Source organism: Dromaius novaehollandiae, chromosome 1 (assembly GCF_036370855.1).
Source record: "Dromaius novaehollandiae isolate bDroNov1 chromosome 1, bDroNov1.hap1, whole genome shotgun sequence".
In the NCBI taxonomy this organism is placed as follows: Eukaryota; Metazoa; Chordata; class Aves; order Casuariiformes; family Dromaiidae; genus Dromaius; species Dromaius novaehollandiae.
Genome location: NC_088098.1, coordinates 69,576,900 through 69,600,700, shown reverse-complemented (window position 1 = coordinate 69,600,700; position 23,801 = coordinate 69,576,900). Strand labels below are relative to the sequence as shown.

Here is a 23,801-nt window from a genome sequence, read left to right as displayed (position 1 = left end):
TTTCTGCCTCCGCGCCCCGCTCCTCCGCTTTCGGAACGGCAGACCGGGGCCGTGCGGTATCAATGTCAGTCGAGGGGAGGAGCACGTGCTCGCTTCGCGCGCATCCCGCCTTGGTGATTGGCTGAAAGAAGCCGGCCGCGGAAGTGGCTGCGCCGGGAAGGCGTCGGGGCTGGAAGCTGTCTGCCCAGGTGGGAGAGCGGGGCTGCCGCTGGGCCGGGCGGCCTGCGCCACAGCTCTAGCTGTTGCTGGCGGAAGCAGCGCGTACCGCGGCTCTAACGGTCGGGGCGGCGGCGCGTGCCGCAGCTCTGACCGTTGGGGCGGGGGAGCCACAGCCGTTGGCTGGAGGCGCGGGGGTGCCGCGCTGTGGCGGGTTCCCCGTGCCCTTCCGCAGCGGGCGCCTCCCGAGCGCGGCCGGGCTCGTGTTGTGTTTGCGGGCGACGGGCTGATGGCTGAAGCCGCAGCACGGCCAGTTTGAATCTGTTTCCCTGTTGGGAGCTTGAGCATTTCTTTCTGCCTAAATGCGATTTTTTAAGGTGACTTCTGAGGGTTTTTTTGGCAGGTGGGGAATTTTTACCTGGTTTAGCTGTTGCTAGTAAGATACAGCTTGCTTGTGCAGTTGCTGTCGGTTTTTTTCCTTTAACTTTGAAGGTTCTTTGTTTGATAACTCCTATTGACATCACTCTGTTTTTAGAGTTGGGAGTAAAAAGCTTTAATTTACAGGTTAGAGAGGTGGTGGGATTGAAAAGCTTACAGTGTTAAGACACTGGTAAAAATCTGTGCTGGGTGAAAGCTGGCACTGGTTACCAAGCTGTCCATCTTAGGCATAGCAATCTTATATTTGCTTAGAGGCCTCTTTTTCCTCACCAGTGGGCTGAGGAATGGCTATGATGGGATGACTTTATAGTAATTAAGTAGTTTTTAGAGTGAGCTAAAACTGCCTCATAGGCAAGATGCTTCTGTATGCCCTTTGTCCACTCGTGGTGGAAAGGATGAGTTCATCTCTTCAGTTGCTTAGGAGTCAAGTTTTTGAGGAATCAAATAATAATTGGGGTCTTTGCCAGCAGTGCCAATACAGGATCAGTTATAAGGGATGCCGAACTACTACTTCTAGAGGCAGTAGCTAAATTAAAGACTTGTGGAGCTTTAGTAGCATATATGGAGGCTTCGTAGGTAATTCTCCTTCCCTTCCCCCTCTTTGGATAAGGAAAAATGGCTTGTGCTTCCTGAGCTATCAGCCTAGTGATATTTGTGAGAATTATTGCTTTTAAAGTAGGTCAGTTTCATAGCCACTGATATTCAGCATGTCCCCGCTTGCTCTGTGTTTTGGGCAGGCTAATCTTTTCAAATACTTTTGTATAACTGGGATGAAGACAGGAGCCCTATGTAACTAAAATAAATTATGTGGGCAACATGAAGGTTGAAGGCACTACTGAGTTACCTATAGAACAATCAGCTTCTCTCTGAAGTGTGGGCTTTTCCCTCATTTTTTTAACTATAACTTCTTCTGACAAATTCAGTGTTTTACTTGCGCTTTTGGTTTTTATATATAAAAATATATATAAATATGTATAAATATATATAAAACGCCTACGTAGGAATGTCTCTTTTTATGTTTGGATCAGTTTCTAGTGAGAGTCTGCTGGATTTGTTCTCTTTCACTTGCCCTCAGATTTAGCTACTGCATCTGTAATGCATAGTTCAGAATTATGCAAGAGTTAGAGGGGATATCAAGTTCTTGAGTTTTGTATTATTAACAGATAATACCATGAAGGATGATGTTCAAAAATTAAGCTAATAAATAGAATTCTAAGATCTTTTCTCTGATTACCTAATCAAAAAACAGTCCCCCTTCTTTGAACCAAATTAACTTTCCTGTTCCTTCTCGAAGATCCTCTAGGTATTATGGTAGCTGTGTTTCTAATGGACACAATGTAATTTGTTATGACTTATCTATAAAATAGTCTTTAGAAAAAAAGTGCAGGTCTAGGGTAGGTGGATGACTGGTCTATAGTACACCTTGTCTCTGGTAGAAAGGAAGGGAAAGGCTTCCATAAAATTTAAGTCTTGATCAAAATTTGTTTGGATCCTTTGGAAGGCTGATGATCCATAGCCTTTAGAATCTTTTATTTATATAGGCAGATTAAATGAACCGGTACTTAACGTGTTAAGGTGATACCTAATGTAGTAGTACTGAAAAGTCTCTTATAGTAGATGTATTCTAAGTTTAGAAGGGTTACTAATGAAATCCATTATCTTTATATTTTAGTGAGAGTTGCTTGGTTAATTGAGATCTACTGAGGATAGGATTCTCTAATCTTCAGATATGGCAGCTGTTGCAGGTAATCCAAAATTAGTATTCAGTTTGTTTTCTTGCTATCTTCTAGCTAACAGACAAAAGCATCCTATGTTATTGATACTTGCATGTATTTAGCCTATGTAGAAAAGAGTTACAGGGGTCTTTGTTGTTATACTTTCACATCGGATTTGAAGAAAAATACATTTTTACTGGATACCTTTTTGTTTCTTAAATATAAACTAAAAGTAGACTTGTTTAGGAAGTTACATAGTTTTCAATATTTTGAAAGAAAACTTTATATTTTAAGACGCTTTCCTTTGAAAATCTTTTCTTTGGTGTAACAGTGGGCACTTTGGAAGACAAGTGTCCCTATTTTGTGTAATTTCTAATGTGAATATCCTTTTCTATACAATATGTTTTTGCTACCATATGTGAAAATTATCTTATCTGCTATGCTTGGACCAGTGTCTATTATTTTGAAATAAAATGGTGATGTATTTCTTACGTGTATGTAAAGTGGCTCTGAAATAGTGGTACACATGGCATTGTGTGACATATATTCATTACACTTTTAAACCATGGGGGTGAATTCTGAAATACAATCTATAATTCACACAAATGAACTTAAGGATGTAAAGGGACAAATTCCTGACATAGATTCACTTAGATAAGTCAAACTTCTTGGGAATATTTGCTTCTACTTTTCAGATCCGAAGAATGGCTTGTGTTCTCAAAAGCTTGGCTGTGTGGTTTTTTTTGGAGGGGAGGGGGGAATCTGTTGCTTCCCCCACCCCCCAATATACATCTTTGTTTTCATCTCTAGTTATATCAGCTGCTTCAGGTAAAGATACTGCCTTTCTCTCTGCATCTGAAGAGCTGTAACTTTTGTCCTCTGTGTCCAAGCCTTGACACTTGGCAGGTCCTCTTGTCCTGTATAGAAGGAAGAGCTGGGTGCATGAAGTGTAATTTTTAGCCAATGCCCATATTTCTATGCTTAAAAGATCTTTACTTGTTGAGATTAATGTTGCTTCACATGTAAATGCTTTCTACTAAAAACTGGCTAGGGTTGTGCTTGCCTTGGAAATGGCTGGAGTACTCCCTTGTGTTCATTTTATCCTTTTCAGCTCTAATGTCGGGGCAGATGAGATGCTTTTCGTAGCTCAGTATACCTCTGCAGGAAAAAAAAATACTTGTGTTTCGGTGGAGGGATAACACTTTGGGGAAACTAGACTGTGATGTGATTTGTTTACCCCCACCCCCTACCTTGTACTAACCAACGCAGTCGTTCATCATTAGTGTTGCATATCCCTCATATACTGCAGCAGAGATGACAATTTACAGTATATGTGACCTCCTAATCTAAGAAATAAACCTTGTTATAGTTATGTTTACATGGTAAATACAGAGATTAGATGCTGTAATCCTATCAATAGACCTATCAGGTTTTTTTTTCTAGATACTTTTGCTGTTTGTTTAATTTGGATTGCTGTCAATCAACAGACATAAAATATGATACCATAACTGTGATTAGCGGGTTACTATAGTCTCTCCCCTGCTTTATCTTGCTCTTTCCTTCAAGTGCTAGAGGAGGAACTGGTTTCCATTGAAAATGAGCTTCAGGCAGTGGAGATGCAGATTCAGGAGCTTCTGGATAAACAGCAGGAACTCATTCATAAGAAGATGGTGCTAAAGAGGCTGATAAAGCAGTCCTCAGAAGACTCAGAGGCTGGGGGAAGCAAAGAGACTGAAACCTCAGTGGAGGCGTGGAACAAAAAAGGTTTGCAGAGTCAAATTCAAATATTCTAGCATGGAGGTAATCTAATCCAGTACATGAAAAATGCTTTCATTCAGAATTCTGTTTGGATAATGATATTATTGTCCCATTTCATTTTTTCAGTTGGTGAACAGCTGGTTTACCATCTTAAATACAAAGCATAATGTTTTTATTTGCCTCCTTGGACATTCCTGAATGCTAATCTGAGTTCTTCCAGGGACAATTATGAAAAGAATGGCTTGTTATAACCACTTTTATAGTCTCCTTGTTGCAGTGTCACAATTTTATTAGATTTGCTAGAAGAAACACAGAGTAAATCTAGCTATCTTGCAGTAGTTATATTCCTCTGTTTATTTTTGAACCATAAATAATTATTTTGGGTATTTTGAGGATGTGGTAATGGCAGTCTTGCACTCTTAAAGTTGCTTCTCGCTGTCTTTGTGGTTCTTCCTTTGTGAGTGGGTAGGACATTGGTGTTGTGTAGCCCCTACATCTTACCAAATGAGGCACATTAGGTGAATGCTGATTGCCAAAAGTAATATAGAGGGCAGCAAATCTACACCAAGCTGAAAAAGTGCACTGTGCTGGTGTGAGGGCTGCTGTTCTTTTGCAAGTGCTGTCTTTCAAAGGAAATATTAACTGAAGTCCTGGATTGCTGGTGATTCTTGGCCATGTTGTCTGTGGCCAAATTCAGTTCAGACTTGTTCTCTTTATTATTACTCTTCCCCCTTCTCTTCTATGTCATTTGATTTCAGAAGTGCATTATTAGTTTCTGTCTGTAGCTATTTTATGTATCTCCCCCCCCACACGCTTTTTTGGGGAAATGAAAGTTGTAGTCTAACTTATATTTGTCTGTGTTTGAAAAAAAAAGTGTTATGCGCATGTAAGAATACAGCTAATTAATAATTGCACATTGGTGCTGTAGAACAAATTGATTTTTGGGGGGTGACTTTGTGCCTAGTTCTCTTTTTCTGTGCTTAGAAAACTAATATCTTTTCCATCAGATGCTGCATGTGTACGTGTTGAATAAGCACAGTAGCTAAATTTGGCCCCGGTGCAAAGCTCAGTGAAGACAATGGGAGGCCTTGCTTCACCTTGGAGGACTTCTGGATCTTGACTGTGATCCCTATAAATTAGGAAGCAATGTCACCTCAAACCTTAAAGTTAATTCTTATATTGCATGCAATATCATATGGAATTCCCACAGTGTTTCTGCATTTTTATTTTATTAATAAGAAAAATGGCTAATAAGCCTCCTGGTGAATCTGAAATTCAAGTTTTTGTGGTATTTTCTCTTAAAATGATGAAGAGTGTTTAAATCTTTACTGGAAAAAAGTGTTATAAACATGCTGGAGCAATGATTTGGGAGAAGACAAAACTTGCCCTCCCCACTTTTTGTTTTGGATGCTAGCTTATTATTTCTATAATATGTGGAACAGATGGTTCCTGCCCTGCCTTCACCATGCTATTTGTAATCACTGGAAATGTATGAGGGAAGCATTTGGGCAACTTAACAGTGAGACTGTTGTGTAGGGCTCAGTGTCTGGTATTATTTGTTATCAGGGTGGGTTTCTCACATCCCTTTCATTTAGGACTAATCAAGTCACTTGAAAATAAGCACTTTAAAGTCCTTCATCTATACATGGGTTTCATTTTAGCATGAGTTCACATTTATATGCAATGAAAGCCTGTAGTCAGAAGGAGGATTGTGTTTACATTTTAATTGGGTTTTCAATGGTGCATCTTACAGAAGTTAATTTATACAGACTCAGTTTATGTGTGTAGATTTTTGTATGCCTTTATTCAACCTTGGAACTTTTTTCCTGAGGTAAAATTGTACCACTTTCAGAACTAGTTATTGTATATGTAAGTTACTTTTGCTTCCTATATTTTAACATAATAAATCCTGTAATTTATTTTTTTTTCTTTAACAGATTTTCCCTGGTATGAGAAGATCAAAACCGCACTGCAGAGCAAGTTTAAACTCCAGAAGTTTAGGTCCCTGCAGCTCGAAACAATAAATGCTGCAATGGCAGGGAAGGATATATTTCTTGTCATGCCTACAGGCGGCGGAAAGAGTCTTTGCTATCAGTTGCCAGCTGTCTGTACTGATGGTATGTAGGGGGGGAGGGGGGAGGTCGTATACAAACAGTTCTATTTAGCTTCCCCACTTTTATACTTCTTTGGAGAATGAACATTATGTTAGTGTCTATTATCACCATATTAGGTGATATTAGACACTAAGAAAGCGTGAAAGTGTGAGAGAAAGATTTGTTAGAAATATTTGCTTTGGTTTTTTGCTGTATTTTTCTTTAAAGGAGCAGCAGCAGCTTTAAAGCAGACATGCCTTTTAAACGATTTAAATTTAAATCACATTGATCTAGCTTCATCTCAACACTTTATATTATTAACCATTGAAAGAACTTTTGAAAAAGTTTGTCACTATTTTTCTTTTCCTTTTAATTCAATATAGAGATTGTAAATTATCGAAGTAGGGATACCTACTATTTGTCTGTTCCCCTCATGGAAGTTTTAGCTTCAGCTTGTGTGGGACAGACTTTGCTTCTTCACTTTTAAGAGCAAGTATCCAGTGGAAATTTTTAAACCTGTTTGGTAAAATAACCCATCCAATCACTTGATAATTCATTTATTCATAAAGATTAAACTTAGCAATGCCTTGCATTGTTTAGTTGTGTGGTAAGTTAACACCTCTTGAGATAGTTGTGAATCCAGCTTGCTCTGTTTGTGTATTAGTTCTGATGCTTTGTTTTATGTTTGCAGCTGAGTTGTTTGTGGTCTGGAGTCTAAGAGAAGGGGCATGTCACAGGTGGTTGATCGGATGCAATCCTATGCGACCTAGTACTCTCCTGTCAGCTCCCTAAGAGGGGAATCTGCTACTGAGTACGAAGTTTAAGGCAGTTTCTTCAGAACAGGGTTGATGCATTGGTTATAGATAAGTTAGTGTTACAAGGGACATTATGCAAACTGAACAGTTTAGATGAGACTAATGATTGATTGTTACAGGTTTCACGCTTGTGATATGTCCTTTGATATCACTTATGGAAGATCAGCTCATGGTTTTGGAACAACTTGGCATTTCTGCAGCTCTATTAAATGCCTCAAGCAGTAAGGTATGTTTAACTAACAAGTTCTGATGTCATTTTGTCAGGTACACACTGACATGTTGCCTAAATCCATGTTATTTATGAATACTGAATGAACTTTACTGTTTATAAATACTAACTGAACAGTTCTACCAGCTAATGTCCCTCTGTCAGAGTGTTGCAGCTCTCTGCTGTGATATGGATAATGTGAATGAGTATCTTGCATTCTTATTTTTTAAAACAAAATCAGATGTAGGCCAAAACCTTTCATGGAATAAATAGATTCCATGGGACTGTTTTAGGGATGGGAAGTACCTTTTGCCTGTATGTGTTGTATCTTTTTCCTCTGTTTCTAGATTTCGAAGAAGATTGGAAGAGATGATCTTACGTCCTAGTGACATGTTGAGCAGTGCAGACCCACACATATCATTATTTCTCTTACTTTAGGATGGTAAACTGTTTGCTTCAGAGTCCCAGAAGCAACTTATTTCCCAGTATGCTATTAGTCAACTGCTTTTTACAGTGAAATATTTTTATTTCCTGACTACCAAGAGGTCATGGTTATTAACTTGCCTGTGATACTGAATTTGATGGGTTAGTGGCTTGATGCAGTATGGCAAACTTTGAGCCTGCTTTCAGGTTTGAAAACTCAGTAGTAAAGATTACAGTTGGGACTAGTTGGTGTGCATAAGAAATTATTTTATACTTGTAGCACCAGAGGCATGTTTAGTACCTGATAGTTTATGGGGCAAATAGTGATACCACACGATGAAACAAAGACCAATATTCAACAGATGTCCTATTAGAAGTTCTGTGATATAAAATATTAATTCCAATACTTGGAAATTCTATATCTTCTGCAAAGACTTATAGTAGAGGTAAATAATATGTAACAGTTTCAGCCTCTGTTAATTGCTCCCTAAATTGTTAATAGCCTCTTAAGAATCCTAGCACTTCACAACTTCTATATGTCATCCTAGTTTGTTAGCCTCTGATTTCTCCTTTTCTTTTTTTTTTTTTTTTGAACAGGAGCATGTGAAGTGGGTTCATGCTGAAATGCTGAAGAAAAATTCGCAACTGAAGCTCATTTATGTGACCCCAGAGAAGATTGCAAAAAGCAAAATGTTCATGTCAAAGCTAGAGAAAGCTTATCAAGCAGGGTGTCTTGCTCGTGTTGCTGTAGATGAGGTCCACTGTTGTAGTCAATGGGGCCATGACTTCAGGCCTGGTATGCTCATTAGAAATTGAGTTTGCAGTGTTATTCAATCATCAATAAATGATGAGCTAGGCCTGAAATACAGCCAAGTGTTTTCTTCATGTGTTAAGTAAATATTTCCATTTTTAGGTATGCAAAGTACTTCTGTTAGCTCAAAGACTTTAAATTTTATTCACAAGTGACTATATCCTTGTCCAAGAGCTAAGTACATGCAAATAAGGACAATTTCAATGCAGATTTCATTGTCAGTCCTCTGAAAAGCTGCCATTTGGGCCTATTTTAATTGGAGCGTAATAAGATGGAACAGTTTTTGGCTGCCAGATTTAATGTGGATAATAAAATCATCTTTAATCTATTGCTACAGAAAAAAAAATGTGTCATTTTATATAGCGCTCCCTAACACTCTGAATGACTGAGGCAGAGAATTTCGTTCTGGGATGCTAAGTCTCATGATCCTTTAAAGTATCTGCATTTGAGATGATAATATTCTTCTGCACTTTGGAAATTCATGAAATAAATTTTAATTGTTTCTTAAGTAACTTGCAGCAAATGCCCTGGGCTTGCAGGGAAAGAAAAATTCTGCTTCAATTTGATTCCTATATTGTCAGCTTATCAGTTGCTGGTTTTCTGCCTATGAAAGATAAACTGTGATTCAAAATGAAGATTACTGTGAAGTCAACCTTTGCAGTTTTGTTTAAAAATGGTATCCAAGTAAAGAGAGGAATGTGGAATTTGGATATGTATCTCAGGCTGCATTTGCTGTACTAAGGTAGCAAGTGATTGTCAGCACTGAGCCTTTAAAATCTTTCCTTAGCACGGTTTGATGTATGTATCCAGATTCCACATTGCTTGTTTATTAGCAAAACTGTCTTAACTGAAAAACTGTTTTTAAGCACAGACCTGCAATCTAATCTGTGTGTTGGTTAGCTCAATGCCACTTTCTTCCAACTCTTTTAACAAGTTCCACTCCTATATATAGTATCTCCTGAATTGTGGCTGCTCTTACAAAATTCAGTTAACAAGAATAAGCGTTGATTTTGATGAATGCAACCTTCTTGCTACTTCATTTGGATGTATAAATTGGTTAAGTTGTTACTTATTAACTTGCTACAGATTTAATGCAATATTACCTCACTGAATACTAGCTATGTGAATATATTGCTTCCTTAAGCTTGGATCTATGGCACAAGAAATCTTTCTTTTCTCCTTTCTGTATTCTTGTTTAGACTACAAGTCTCTTGGTATTTTGAAAAGACAGTTTCCCAATGCTCCGTTGATTGGGTTGACTGCAACTGCTACAAATCATGTTTTAAAGGATGCTCAGAAAATTCTGTGTGTTAAGAAATGCATTACCTTCACTGCATCTTTCAACCGGCCCAATCTTTACTATGAGGTATGTCTTTTTGCCTGTTTGTAGACTGCATTGCAGTAATATTATATTTTCTGGAACTTAGTAGTTGGTTAGTTTTAGGAGAGATTTTCAGTTATATATTTTAATAATGTATACCTTTTGAGCTGAGCCATGGTGGTCTTTAATGACCTTGTCTTGCTGAACTTCGTATCCTGTCATCTGCAGGGGAACTTGGGCTGCTCTGTTCTTTGTGTGAACAAGGTTTAGCAGTTAGGCCTGTGTAAAACGGAGAGAGAGGTAGCAGGCTCAGGCTGCCGCAACCTCTTAGAAAATATGTCATATAATATTATAAAAAGCTAGAAATTACTGTGTTGTGCTACATCTTCTGTCTGACCATGCCTTCTTTTATTGTCCTTCGCAGAAAACTTGTGGGTTTCTTTTTTGAGGGCTTCTGAGATGTAATCGAGCTTTAAACACAGAATATGTAGTAATTCTAGTTAAGTGGCAGAATAGATGGGTTTATTATACTGGAAGAAGTAAGATAATAGGATTGTTTGATGGATTGCTTTCCCAATTAAAGAACACTCTGTCCTGTATGTATTATTTTTGAGGTTCGACATAAGCCATCAAATAATGAGGACTTCATTGAGGACATTGTTAAGATCATCAATGGAAGGTACAAAGGACTCTCAGGTAAACAGTGTAAAGAAGTATGTTGTTGTTTATCTTTGGCATTATGGGGATGTTTCGAAGTGATCCTGAAATGCATAGAGAAATTCCACTTTCACTGTCCATTAAACAGCCAACTTTAAAAAAAAAAAATTAAATTTAATTCCTTACTGTTTAAATATCTTGACAATTTACTTGCATCTTCGGAAGTATTAAAATATAATCGGTGATGTTGACATATGTAGAATAGCAGCAATTTTTAAGATTGTTAAAATAAGGCTAAGAAAAGGTTACCTTTATGCTCTTAATCTATTCATCTGCCATTTAGTATCTATATGTCCGGATACTGTCTTTAACGCCTCTTTTTCATGTTTGATCCCAAGATTCATGTCTCATTCAAAGTCCAGGATGGATGTGGAATGACATGAAGTATGCTTGTGCAGTGAAGTACGGAAGTGTAAAAGCTGGGCTTTTCATAGTCAATAAAATATGGACTGCAAGTGAAGAGAGGAGAGCCATATCACAAAGGCAACAGAACCTAATTTTCCAGAACAACAGTCTATGCCTGTCTCTGCTGCTGTGCTGGGCAGCTCCCTGGATACAAATCTGTGCAAAGCTGATTGCAAACTTCATGTTACTTTTATCCAAATTGGAATTCTAGTATTACATATAGAGTTGCTAAAGCATTCATAACAGCAGATGATGTTGGTGGAAGCTCATCCTAAATGTAATTGTGCTATGTCACTAAATACTCTTAAAAATGTAATTACAGGCATCTCAGAATGGTCATCCAAATTTAGTGAATGCCACTGACTGTAGCTGGTTCCTTAGCAGAAAAAAGGAGATGCTGTATCACTGTGAGAAATTATGAATGTAAGTTAATGCTTACAGAGCATTTATTAGGGATGACAAGGGCCATAGAATTCTAAGTGTCATAAGGGGCTTCACTATATCTTAATCAGGATTTGAATAGTGCAGTAAATTAAATCTAGAGCAATGCATTGAATATAAGATTAGATAGTCACCTACTGAGCAGTAATAACATCTGTGCATTGTGTGAGCAGAAACACACTAGAAAAATAGTATTTCAGTAGATAGTTAAAGGCTATATCATGATATATTTGCAGAAATAATAGAGAGAATTAAGATCATACGGAGTATTCCTAATTCCAGCCCTTCCTCCTTTTGTAATATTTCACTTTATAACCTCAATATCCTCAAAAGCTTAAGCAATAAAAAATAATGTTAAAGAAATATTTTCTTTTTCCTCAGTTTACTACTGTGTGAAACTATATAGGCATTCGCATGGGCCATCGATATGGCTGCGTCCTTTAGACGAACCATGAAGGCAACTCGGCAAAATAAACTCATCCTAAAAAATATTAGCTCTTCTGTATTTGATCAGGAACAAAGGAGGAATAGATGCATGCAGATAAGGTGCATCTATCAGGCAGATGTCTGCTGAGAGAGGAAAAGGAACCATAGATTCTTTTGACCAACTTAACTAAATGTAGCCTTTTGTTTCTGGTCTGTCTGTCTTCCCTGCTCCAGACTTCTTGTCTCAGGTGCTGTACTTCAGCCCTCTCATCCTACTTCCTGTTGTATGTCTTATTTCAGTTTTAATAGAACTAATAACTTTGAGGGGAAAAAGTGCTTCAGAAAACGAAAAAGTGTGCAGTAAATTTTCTGTTGTGTTGTCAAAGAATGACTTCTTTCATATTTTTCTATTTATGAGCTTAGAGTAAGTGTGCTCTGCAATACCAAGATGTTTAGTAAGTGAAAAAATACCTTTTTGCTGTGAAATGATGATGACACATCCATTATGCATTGTTCTGTAAAACAAAGTGCTCCAAACTCCTGGTTTTGTGTGAAATCCTTGACCTAGCCCAGTGTGACTCATGACAAAAAGCAGAGTTACTTGAAATCTCAGGTGAGATGTTATAGATATCATATATATCATAAGGGACAGCACCCTTTTTCATAAGCACTGTCCTTCTTTGATTATACTAATTGGCACCCATATTTTCTCTGTAGCCTACAAGCCAAAATCAGAGTTGGAACTGTTTCTCTGCACTAGAAAAAATCTAAAATGTAGCTAAGTCACTTTTTCCCCTAAATTAAGGGAAGCATTATAGGTCAGAAGATAATGCAAAAGTCATCTTTTTCTGTCTTTAGATTGATCATTGAAATTTCATTCATGGCTACCAGTAATTCATCTTGAATAGGCACAAAGGTCACTTACTGGTTTTTTTTACTATTCTTGGTCTCTCTCTCTTTTTTTTTTTTTTTTTTTAATTTCTTGAAACCTTAAGAAAAGTTATCTTCACTTTTGTGCAGGAATTGTTTACTGTTTTTCTCAGAAGGACTCGGAGCAAGTTACTGTGAGTTTGCAGAAACTGGGAATCAAAGCAGGGACTTATCATGCAAATATGGATGCGAAGTATAAGACCAGAGTCCATAAAGGATGGGCAACAAATGAAATCCAGGTTAAGTAGACAGATATTTTTGTAGATTTTTGTCTCATTTAAACAAATTATGTCTTGGTACCTTGATGGTTTGTTACTCTTATTTCAGGTTGTAGTGGCAACTGTTGCTTTTGGCATGGGAATTGATAAACCAGATGTGAGGTTTGTAATTCATCATACTATGAGCAAATCCATGGAGAACTACTACCAAGAGAGTGGACGTGCAGGTATCATAAGAACTAGTTTTTGCTAAGCATCCATTGACATCCTTAAGCCAATAAACTTATTCTTTTATTTCAGCCATTTGTTTGAAGTGTCTTTACTTTGAGACAGGTTCCAAACTGTGTAATACTATTCTGCCTTTGTAAAGAGGCTTTAAAGCAAATATACATTACATTCATGATCTCAGACCTCTATACTGCAGTGTAGCAAAAAGCCCTAAGAATTTAGGTCTTTGTCCAGTGTGTTTTGAACAGCTTGATTTTTGTGACATCTATGACTTACCAGAACTATTTCATGATGTGACATTGACTAATCATATGTGTATAATAGAGAAGGGGTTTGTTTTTTGTTTGTTTGTTTTTTAGAGCAAGTGTACAGTCTTTTCAGATTTTCTCTAGGTGCTGTCTAATCTCTGAATGAATTTCACTGGCCACAGAAATGCAAGTAGGATAGGGAGTCTGGGGCAGGGAATTTCAAGGATTGGTCAGTGTATAGCAGGACTAGATACCTTTTATGGAAAAAAAAAGCTATTTTGCTTTGGAAATAGTAATAATGCACAAGCTCAAAGAGAGATTTGAATGTATGTGGAGAAAAGCTTTCTAAGGACCCTGAGGGGCAATTGGCTGAGATTTTAACGCTGCTTGTATGATAGAGCTTGGCCTTAATCTTGACCTGAAAAAGATACAATATCCATTAAAGTTTGTGGGCGTTTACCTCTGCTTACCCTAGAGCTGGTTTCTTCTAAATAGTGCTGGGGTAACAGGAAGTAAAAATGTTGAAGTGATGAGACAGGGGCCTTATATAGGTGCTGAAATTATTGTTTCATAATGTTTACCATTTGGGGTGAATGTTTCTTAGTTAGCACTTTACAGCAAGCTTGTGAGTTTTCTTATACATAACTTGATTTAATTGATATTCTTCCAGGAGGGTTTCATTAATCACTGCTACCAATTTGCCTGAGCATACCATTTAGGTTGTGAAACCTTCCTTTTCCTCCTGCCCACCAATTGAAGTGAAATAGTTTCTTTCTGTTCAGTGGTGAACTTTAGACCGTTTAGGCTGGTCAGGCCTTTTCTGCTCTCTGGATCTTGCAAAAAGAAGGAGGACACCCATTTGTACATCATCATCTTGGTGTTGAGAGCACAGGGAAAGGCAGAGATGGTCTAAGTGCAGCTATAGAAGGCATGGTTGGTTTTAAATGAAATATTTTGTTAAATCATTTTCCATAAGATGACAGCAACATGCTGAGTTTCACTTTAGGTAGCAGCAGAGACAGCAGTCATCAAACAACTGCTTTCTATCTAATTCTCTCTTTATTAGTTGTCATGAATACCTAATAAGGTAGTTGAAGCTTACCCAAGTCTTGTAATACAAATTAAACTTTAATGTGTATTTGGATAGGACTTTGTAAGAGGTGTTGGAGTGGGTAAATACTGCTTCCATTGACTTTGTGCATCATGTTGATAACATTTCAATTGTTAAAGAGTCACAAACTTCATTGTGTAGTATTTTCAGTTTGCTTGATACTGTAATTGTATAAGACTGTTCTAAATTCATCTTATTTCTAGCATATGTCATATTATGTTCTGTTGGCTGATATGCTATGCCTGATAATGTTACAGTGGTGCCCTCTCTTTATAGAGGGGCTGCAGAAGCACATGCAGGTAAGAGTAGAATTTGTACTAGGGAAAAAAATATGCTTAAAGTAAATCTCTTGTAAAGTTTAAATTTTGTTTGTTTATATGCACTGCAGGTAGAGATGACCAAAAAGCTGACTGCATTTTATATTATGGTTTTGGAGATATATTCAGAATCAGCTCAATGGTAGTGATGGAAAATGTAGGGCAAGAAAAGCTATATGATATGGTGTCTTACTGCCAGAATATGAACAAGTAAGTTACTGCAGTGGCTTGGTTGCTCAGTTTTTAAATAATTAGGCTGACTTTCTTGTTTTTAAAGAGGCTATTAAAAAAAAAAACTACAAAACCTGCTATCATTGTAACTGAGTCTTGAGTTTTGGGGTTTGTGGTTTGGATGCTCAGTATACGCACTGTTGCACGTAAAATAACTGAGCGCTGTTTTATGCTAGTCTCAGGATAAAGTTCTGAAAGTGTTTATGTTGAGGTAAAAAAATCTGTCAATGAAAAAATATTTGGATTTCAAATCCCATTAAGTGCAAATACAGAAATGCTTTGCTTTTTTAGTGTGATATCAGTGTTTAATGGCCGTACAGGATTCCAGATCTTTTTAATGTTTCACATATTGCACTGAACTATATTGAATACTTCATGGAAAACATTTTTGTCAATGTCGTGGCCACTCGTGAAATCTATATAGCCTTTGTTGGCCCGAGTCTATAGATAAGTCTATAGTCTTACAATTTGCACTCTATTGGAATTGCAGATGGTATTTACTCTTCTGCTTTAACCAAGCTGCTCCCGTAGCAATATTTAATAGCACTGAAAGCTACTAGCTACTCTCGTCAGCATATCTGACAGGAAATACTATGCTGCTGTATTCATCTTCTGATTTTCCTGAGCCAATTTTCAGACTTTTTTTGAGATAGATACAAGCTGACCCAAGGAACTGTTTTTTTTGTTTTGTTTTTTTTTTTTTTTTGCCACTTTCTTGATTTATCAGATAAGATGGGTACAGTTACATTCTGCAGCTCCTCCTTTGTTTTTCTGTGCTTTCAGGTGTCGCCGGGTCCTCATAGCCCATCATTTTGATGAAGTATGGGATTCTGCAAACTGCAACAGAATGTGTGATAACTGCTGTAGAGAGAACTGTAAGTAAATTGTTTTTATAACCAAGGACAGAGAACACAGAAAAGGTGAGGTGGTTAAAAAAAAAAAATCCAGTTTAGACAAATTATGAGGAACTTCTGTAAAGCATTCTGATAATACTGCCTGCTACCACTGTGCAACTTCTCTATGAATATCAGTTTTCAGTGGCTGACAGTGTTGCCAAATGTAAGGTGTTTAGCAGAACCCTTCCTGGATTGGCTGTTTGTCTGAGGCCAAACTCTTTGATATCTTTCAGGTTCAGCAGTTCATCTGTTCCCGAAAGCGAAGCTGGGGCAAGGGGGCAGATTAGTTTGTATTAAAAAGATTCTGTTATGTGTTTGGTTTTGTTTGGGTTTTTTGGCTGTGAAAGCTTTATTTCAAGGAGGATCCTCTTGCTCTCTGCATGCCAAACTGTTCAAGCCTGGCCTCTGAAAAGCCACAGCTTGCACACATCCTTTTACAACTTGCCTGGTTAAAATCTCTGAGGATTCCAGTGCTGCATGCTCATGAGTCCTACCTGTGTGAGGACTGTGCATGTGCCAGGTGTGCAGAACAACTGAGCACACTGCAGTTTGGGATTTTGCAGTGCCCTAGCCCTAACAGCAGAATGTCTGTCTAGTACATGCCCTTCCTTTGGAATGAAGTTGGGAATGCAAAAGGGAATGCATGCAGGCCAACTTTAGAGGGAACTTGGGAGAGGAGTTGGAAAAGGTTTGTACTGCATGGTGAAGGAGGATGGTTTCAGTAGAACACTATTTGGGTAGATAGTTTCTTTCTTTGCTTTTCCCACAAACTTCCTGGGTAGTACTCGGCGGCTATGCTTGCTTTAATTGTCAGTTTTGGTACCCATCCTAAAAGCTATGAGTTGCTGAAGATGCATGAAGGATTTGTTGCTGCACTAAGTGGGAGCTGTGCTTTAAGCACAGGACATAGGGAGTGCTATTTAGTGCTGAAAAGCCCCCAAAAGAGTTCTGAGGAACAAGTCATGGGCATCTCTAATTGGACACATACAAACACCTTGAATTTCTTTAAGTGTCAGGCGAGTTCCTGTAAAATGTGAAAAATACCATCTGCTTGCCTCATATACCTGTTGCGAAGCATTTGGAAAATGCAGTGATGAATACTTGGAAAATTTACGAACAATTCTGTATTCAAAGCTGTTCTGATCATTAGACTTTATTCCTTCCCTGAACATTTTCTTTTAGGTAAAGTAGATGGGGAAATAAAAGATATTTGACCTCTTTTTGCATTATACAGTTATTTCTATCCATATAATAAAGCTGCTCTGCAAAATCATGCAAGTTACAACATCTTGTTATCTACTAACAGGAAGTGAGGCTTAGGTGAAGTTTATACTGGGATCAGAGCATAAGAAAAGTATGAAGTTTTGGCTTGTATGCAAGATTTAGGGTAGCCACATGATGAAGTATAGTTAAAATATATCCCATCTACTACTGTTTTACCCCTCGGGCCTCTTGATATATGAGTGATGTCTGGGGAAACCTAGCAGTAGTCCTAGTTTCTTGGCACTCAATTCTGAGTATTGGAGGAGGCAGTCTGGGTAATTCTGGGCTATGATCCGATCTGCACTAGAGGAATGATCATTATGCACTACTTGGATGTATTATTGCTCTGGAATGACTGTTCATGATGAAGCTATTTTGTGTAATGAAATTAATACTTTTTTCTCCTCTTATTTTGTCTGTTAAGTATCTTGAAAGAAGAAATGCTTTGCTTATATTCATCAATTCCTCTTTGCTTTCTAATATTTTCATAATAACTATTATTGCTGAGAAAGTGAATCCAGTTGTGGGATTAGATAGTATCTGGCTTATAAATATTACACTTTGCAAAAATGCTTCCTTGAAATCATTTCTATGTGGTTTGTAAAGTTAAATACATGTAAAAATGTTTGCAGGATTGAAATTTTAATAACCAAAAGATAAATGTAAATTTGACTATGAATATATCCTGATTTGATAGAGAAAAAGTTTCAGCTCTACTATAACATTTGTTGACTTATAGTTTAAAAAAAATGCACTGCCATGAAAAACTTATTATTTAAATATTGCTTCATTTTTACCTGTAGCATTTCAGAAAATGGATATAACAGGATACTGCAGGGATCTAATCAAGATACTTGAGCAAGCTGAAAACATGAGCGAGAAGCTCACGCCATTGAAATTAATTGATGCATGGCTGGGGAAAGGTGCGTCAAAGTTGAGGGTGGCTGAAGTTACTCCACCAAAGCACACTCGAGAGGAACTGGAGAGAATGATTGCTCATTTACTGCTGCAGCAGTATCTGAAGTATGTAAAACAATGTATATTACTGCTTCTCCTTTTCTTTAAAATCTATTAGTCATTTTTCTATTATGTTGTTTTTTAATAATATTAATAGATACATTTTGTGGCCTCATCTTTAGCTCTTATTTCTGAAGCATTTAATGTATTACAAAAGGCAGAAAAGATTATTTTATTTCTATTTGTAAAATGTTAACATAGATGCTGGGGGAACACTTGAAATACTTTTCTGTGCATCTCTTGCAATTTTAAAAAGTTGAAGTCTTCTGTGAATACACAAGCGGAACCTTTAAATCTGCAGCAAGCTTCATTTTAGATGAGTCAGTTATTTATCTTCAGTCTTATTAACATCTCATGGATAAGCAGAGCAAATGGGGTTGCCAAGATGGAGTCTAAGTCAGGAGAGGGTGGCAAATGTGGAAAGTGGTACTCAGAAATTTTAAGAAACTGTGAAATACCAGCAGTGCTTCTATGTAGTGTTTTGTCTGTTCATATAGTTTTATGAATTCTAATGATATGCAAAATCAAATACTTTAATCTCTTTATTTTTGGCCTAATTTTTGGCATTTGTTTGTACAACTGGCTTTTTATGCTTCTAAGAGGGTGAGCTGATGAATGATTAGGTATTTTTTTTCCTCATTTTTCCGCCGTGTATTCAAACAGATTCACACGCATGCACACACATGCACGCACAAACTGAATTAAGTATAGGCCAGAATCCCTCTTAACTAAGTAATGTTCACTTGAATAAGTAAAGTAGAATCAAGCTACTATTTGTAACATCCATCAGAAAGGTTACTAAATGCATTCCATTTTTTCCCCCATGTGGTCTATTTTGTTTGTCTCCAACCATCCCTTATAACACTGCGATTTAATTTGTGCAGAGAAGACTTCAGCTTCACGGCATTTGCTACAATATCCTACCTGAAGATAGGACCAAAAGCTGATCTGCTAAAAAATGAGGCACATATCATCACAATACAATGGACAACAAATGAGAAAAGCATCTACAGGGTATTTATATCTGTATTGACTTGCTATATGGATAACTTTTCCAATAGAGTTTATTTTAATAGGCTGGCATCTGTACAATTCATCTTCCATAGTAATACAACCAACAGGATTTAAAATAGACGTCATTATCTTCTCTTGCATGGGTACATTGAAAAAGAAGAAAAACAATTTTAGAATTTTAATAGAGCTGTTTATCATTTACAGAACAAACCATCTCAGTCTGCAAATTTGAAAGGAAGTGGAGGAAATACTCAGAATATTTCAAAGAAAATCCAAGATTCAGCAGTGAAGAAGTCACAAGAACATAAGCGGCCTAACTGTGGAACCAACTTAAAAGCAAAGAAGCTTAAGCTTCAGGCAGGTGGAAATGAAAAAACAATAGTTCTTGACTGAGTCTTAGAGGCTACGTCTAGGACTAACCATGTTTGCTTCTCTATGGACAATCGTAAGTTCAGCTTGTATTTTAGTAATAGTATTTTTTTTTTAAAGGATTTGCGTTCTTTACAAAAAAGGTCAAGGGAAAACAAGTATTGTTAAAACCTAGCAGTACAGAGAAGATTGAACCCTTCTCTCCATCTCAAATCTAGCACCACTTGAATAAATAGCAAAGAGACAAATGCTTCGTATCAAAGTAATTGGTATCTATCTTGTGATGCAGTAATGTAACATAACAAAATGTAAGTAACTGTTATGTTGTCTTTCATAACCTCTTTTGAAAGTGCAGTGTATGGTAACGCTTCATCACAGAATCAAGCATGTTGAAAGGCACCTCCAGAGATAATCTAGTCCAATCTCCTGCTCAAAGTTGGTCCAATTAGAGCAAATTGCTCAGAGTTGTGTCTGAGTTTGGACTGTTCCAAGGATGGAGGTGCCACAGTCTCTCTGGACACCTGTTCCAGTGTCTCACCAACTTGATGGTTTTAAAAAAAATTTAAAAATTCTTAGATCTAATTGTTATTTCCTGTGTTGCAACTGGTGTCCATTGCCTCCTGTCCTAGGATTGTGCTCTTCTGAGAAGAGTCTGGCTCTCTTGCTATGCTACCAACTATATCTCCTGAGCCCCCTTGCCTTCCCTGCCAGTCTCACCAGGCGTTCTGACAAGCAGATCCCCGAACAAGTTATTCTGTTCTCCTAAAGTCCAGGGCTGCAGTTCTAGTATGTCTTGCTCACATCTCTCAGGATTTTAAGCCCCACAGTCTCTCAGTCACTGAGCAACATCTGGGATCTGGGCCCTAAGTAAGATGGTTCATTGGCAGATGGGTCTTCTAGGGGGGCCTCTGTCTACCACAGAAGGGATTCTCTGTTAACTATCACCCTCCTTTTTCTCCTTTGGCTCAGGTTCAGCTAGCTCCTATGCCCCCCTGCTGGAGGTAATTTTCCTCATCTCTTCCCAGGGCACTCTACCTGTCTGTAGTGGCTGAACTGCAGACAGAGAAGGAGCCCTTTTGTGTTGCTGGAAGCAACAGGTTTCCAGCTTTGCCTACTGGGGGAGTCTCCATCCACCGCTTCTTTGAGGGTAGCCTCTGGTTGTCCCTCCTTTGCAATACAGAGCCTGGGCAGTTCTTGGCTCTGTAGAGTCTCTGCAAAGACCCTATCAATCTCTCCTGTTCCTCCTCTCTGTTGCTACACGGGCTGCAGGAGCTGCTCCTCCTGTGAACTGGCACTGTGATAGGAGCACAGCTCCCACCAGTGAGGCCACCACTGGCTCCAGCTGCAGTGAGAGGCACCAGGCACTCCCTGCAGCCAGAGAACTAGGCTGCAGCATCTTTTCTGCTGGAGCTCTCTGTGGGTTGAAGCCTCTGCTGTGTTAAGGACAGTTGCTCCAGCCCATGTGGGCATCACCACCATTGTTGCACAGTCTTGAGCAGAGATATCTGGCCCTTTTCTGATCTTGCTGTGATGATGGCTGCAACTCTGTTAGCTGCCCATCTGCTATGCAGTAGTAGATGTAATACATCTACTGCAGCACATTCAAGCACTGGAATGCACTTAAAACAAAAATTTAAGCAGAACACTGTTACAACTTTGCACTGCTTCTGGCTTGTGGAGTTTTTCATGAAATACTATACATACTTATCCTGTTAAAATGTATTCATTTCTCTTACAATTGTATTTTTCTAGCTTGTTATCCAAATGGAAAATTATTAATTCTGGGCTTTTCAAAAGCACCCAGATTTATATTTAAAGACAACACTTCCTGACCCTTCTTGTGTTGTACTTTATTTGGGAAATACAGGAACAACTCTACCAGAGAAGTAACAACTCTGTCCTCCCTTTTCCCCTTCTGCCCCCAGTCAGCTTGGACTTAAATGCCAGCTATAGAGCTGCCTTCTAATTTTTCTAAAGTGGATCTGGTCATTCTCTTATGAATAAGAATCATTTTATTTTGTAAGCAATAGAACATTGCTTACATTGCTTAAGTTAGTGCTTTACAAAGGGTCCAAGCATCTGGAGCAACAGTGAAAATTAGAATAGTTGCATACTTTAAGCCTCAAATGTGGACTATACTAAATTTAATCTTTGGGCAATTTCTGGATTCTAGTCTCTTAACCTAGCTACTTGAGAAATACACCTATTTATTTGCTTATATTATTTCTGCTGTGTTTATGGAAATAAGGAAAGAGAGGGCAACTATAGGTGCACATCTCTACTTGTCTGTGGCTTAGTGTAACATGTTTCCACTATTTGAAAGTGCAGCTTGTCTCTTTTGACTCACTTACAATTGTTTTTATGTGACGTTTTGGCTCTGTCAAGCCAAGAGAACCAGTACTTACTGCTGCAAATGTTCACGCATGTTCTCTCATCCCAAGGAGCTAAGAAATTGCCAACAGTTGAAGGTGGCTTGCTGTCAGGGGTGACTATTGAACATCATATATAGTTTTATCTGTATTTATTACAGCTGTGCAGTTAATAGTACTGTTCTTGATGATATGTAGTGCAGATTTTAGAGTGATGCTTCTGTGCATTAAAATTGCACTCATACCTATGAAATTATATACTATAGACCTGGAGTTTGAGTAAAATTCAAATTTCAACTTGCAACTTGACATGTTTTAAACTGTTTTTTATTGCATACCAGCTGACACACCTTACTACCTGAATTTTTCATCCCAGCAATCTAAATAAGAAATACTGAATGTGGAACTCTTTATCTGAAGAAGTACAGGTCACTTGAGGATATCTGTTAAAGAAGTTGGTGCAAATAGCTGCTATGGTAGAAGGAGACTCTGTGGCTTTGTCCTGTGTACTTTTACTGTGTAAAATTTTGGAATGCTTCTCCATAATATTCAATGCAAGTTTAGTGAAAACTATGATAGTTGACAGAAGATTATAAAAATCATTTAAAATTATAAAGTAAGGGTAGAAGAGAGGTTGCATTCTAAAGCATTTCACAAGCAGTAGGAATTTGATAATGCGGAAGTTACAATAAAATGTAATGAATTTGAGGTTCAGAATTAGATTGAAACTGACAGCTTGGCTTTTTTTTTTTTTTTTTTTTTTTTTTTTTTTTTTTTTTGCCAGAAATACATAAAAGAAAAAGTACGTTCTGAGTTGTGCACTGACAGGGCCTGAGATTGAATGTGGAAAGACGTTAGCCTACCAAGTACATGAGGATAGAAGATGATAAAAGAATGTTCAAACTATTACCTTGATGAATTTGGGAAAAGAACAGCTGCTTCTGAAAGAACAGTATTTGGTCACTGGTAAAGTCTTTTTGCTGTAACTGTCCTGAGAATTTATTGCTGGGATTTTTCAGCACTATTCTCTTCAGTTCCACTTGGATTTGTCAGAGTTGGGAGCAAGAACAGTTAGGCCAAGAGAAAAGGTCCGAAGAACAGCTCTGTTCACACTATCTCAATTCTTCGACGATAACAACTGCTACTCTTTCATTGCTTGTATGCTTAACGTTTAAGCAGTGTTTAATCTCAAAGATACAGATGTCCTGGTTACGTTATTTATTAAAAGAATCTTTGAACTCTCTGAAAGTTGCAAATAAGAGCCAGTAGATTAACTGCACTTTGAAATCTTAGGCACATTTGAATATTTAATACAAATGACTGTACTGACTTTTTGTACTCTTACACATAGTTAATGAAAATTAACAATGGCCATTTGCAGGGAAGCATACTACTTTGTTTCAAAATTTTGTTGTTTTAACAGTTTTACTAAATTTTACTTGGGTTGTATATTCTAGTCTTTTGTATTTCATATATGAGAATGACTACAGTAAGTGGAAGTAAAGGCTAAGCTCACAGCTGTGTAGTTCTGGTGCTCTTGACACTTCAGCTTTTTTTCAAGTGAAGATTTAGTCCCTTCCTTGTCCCCCAGCTCCTCCTCCCAGGTCATTTCTAAACTTGCTGGTATGACCCCCTCATAACAGGGCTATAAAATGATGTTAGATGAATTCAGTAATCAAGAAACTACCCTTCCTATCAACCACTTCCTCTCCACAGCTTGTGATGAAGAAAACAAGTTGGTATAGAAGGAGGAAAAACAAGATGCTGAATGGAGGGGAGATGGCAGCATGGTGAAGGAGTCTGATCTCTACTTAGAAATGTGAACTCCTTTCTCTCACATGCACTCCAAGGAGCCCTAACCCT

The 23,801-nt window shown here is 37.8% G+C and overlaps 1 protein-coding gene across 3 annotated transcripts; it reads left to right on the top strand.

Moving 5' to 3' along the window:
- Nucleotides 1–54: 54 nt before the first annotated feature.
- RECQL (RecQ like helicase) lies at nucleotides 55–23,455 on the top strand. 3 transcript variants are annotated; one of them, XR_003258039.2, is made up of 16 exons: nucleotides 55–188; nucleotides 2,267–2,339; nucleotides 3,876–4,073; nucleotides 6,005–6,184; nucleotides 7,095–7,201; nucleotides 8,204–8,402; nucleotides 9,617–9,783; nucleotides 10,353–10,434; nucleotides 12,748–12,896; nucleotides 12,985–13,102; nucleotides 14,851–14,989; nucleotides 15,794–15,885; nucleotides 17,973–18,192; nucleotides 19,071–19,200; nucleotides 19,405–19,645; nucleotides 22,723–23,455. XR_003258039.2 is itself a non-coding variant. In XM_026092638.2 (15 exons), exons 2-15 carry the CDS (start codon nucleotides 2,324–2,326, stop codon nucleotides 19,591–19,593), a joined length of 1,986 nt encoding a protein of 661 aa, XP_025948423.1. In that variant the 5' UTR covers nucleotides 55–188; nucleotides 2,267–2,323; the 3' UTR covers nucleotides 19,594–22,658. The 3 variants fall into 3 exon arrangements, 1 of the variants encoding a protein (XP_025948423.1); XM_026092638.2 differs by lacking the exon at nucleotides 22,723–23,455 and having other exon boundaries at nucleotides 19,405–22,658; XR_010390187.1 differs by lacking the exon at nucleotides 2,267–2,339 and having other exon boundaries at nucleotides 70–188.
- Nucleotides 23,456–23,801: the final 346 nt, after the last annotated feature.

Coding starts and splice junctions, on each gene's coding strand:
- RECQL (XM_026092638.2), top strand. Junction 6,185..7,094: donor GCCAGCTGTCTGTACTGATG/GTATGTAGGGGG, acceptor TGATTGTTACAG/GTTTCACGCTTGTGATATGT. Junction 10,435..12,747: donor AAGGTACAAAGGACTCTCAG/GTAAACAGTGTA, acceptor ACTTTTGTGCAG/GAATTGTTTACTGTTTTTCT.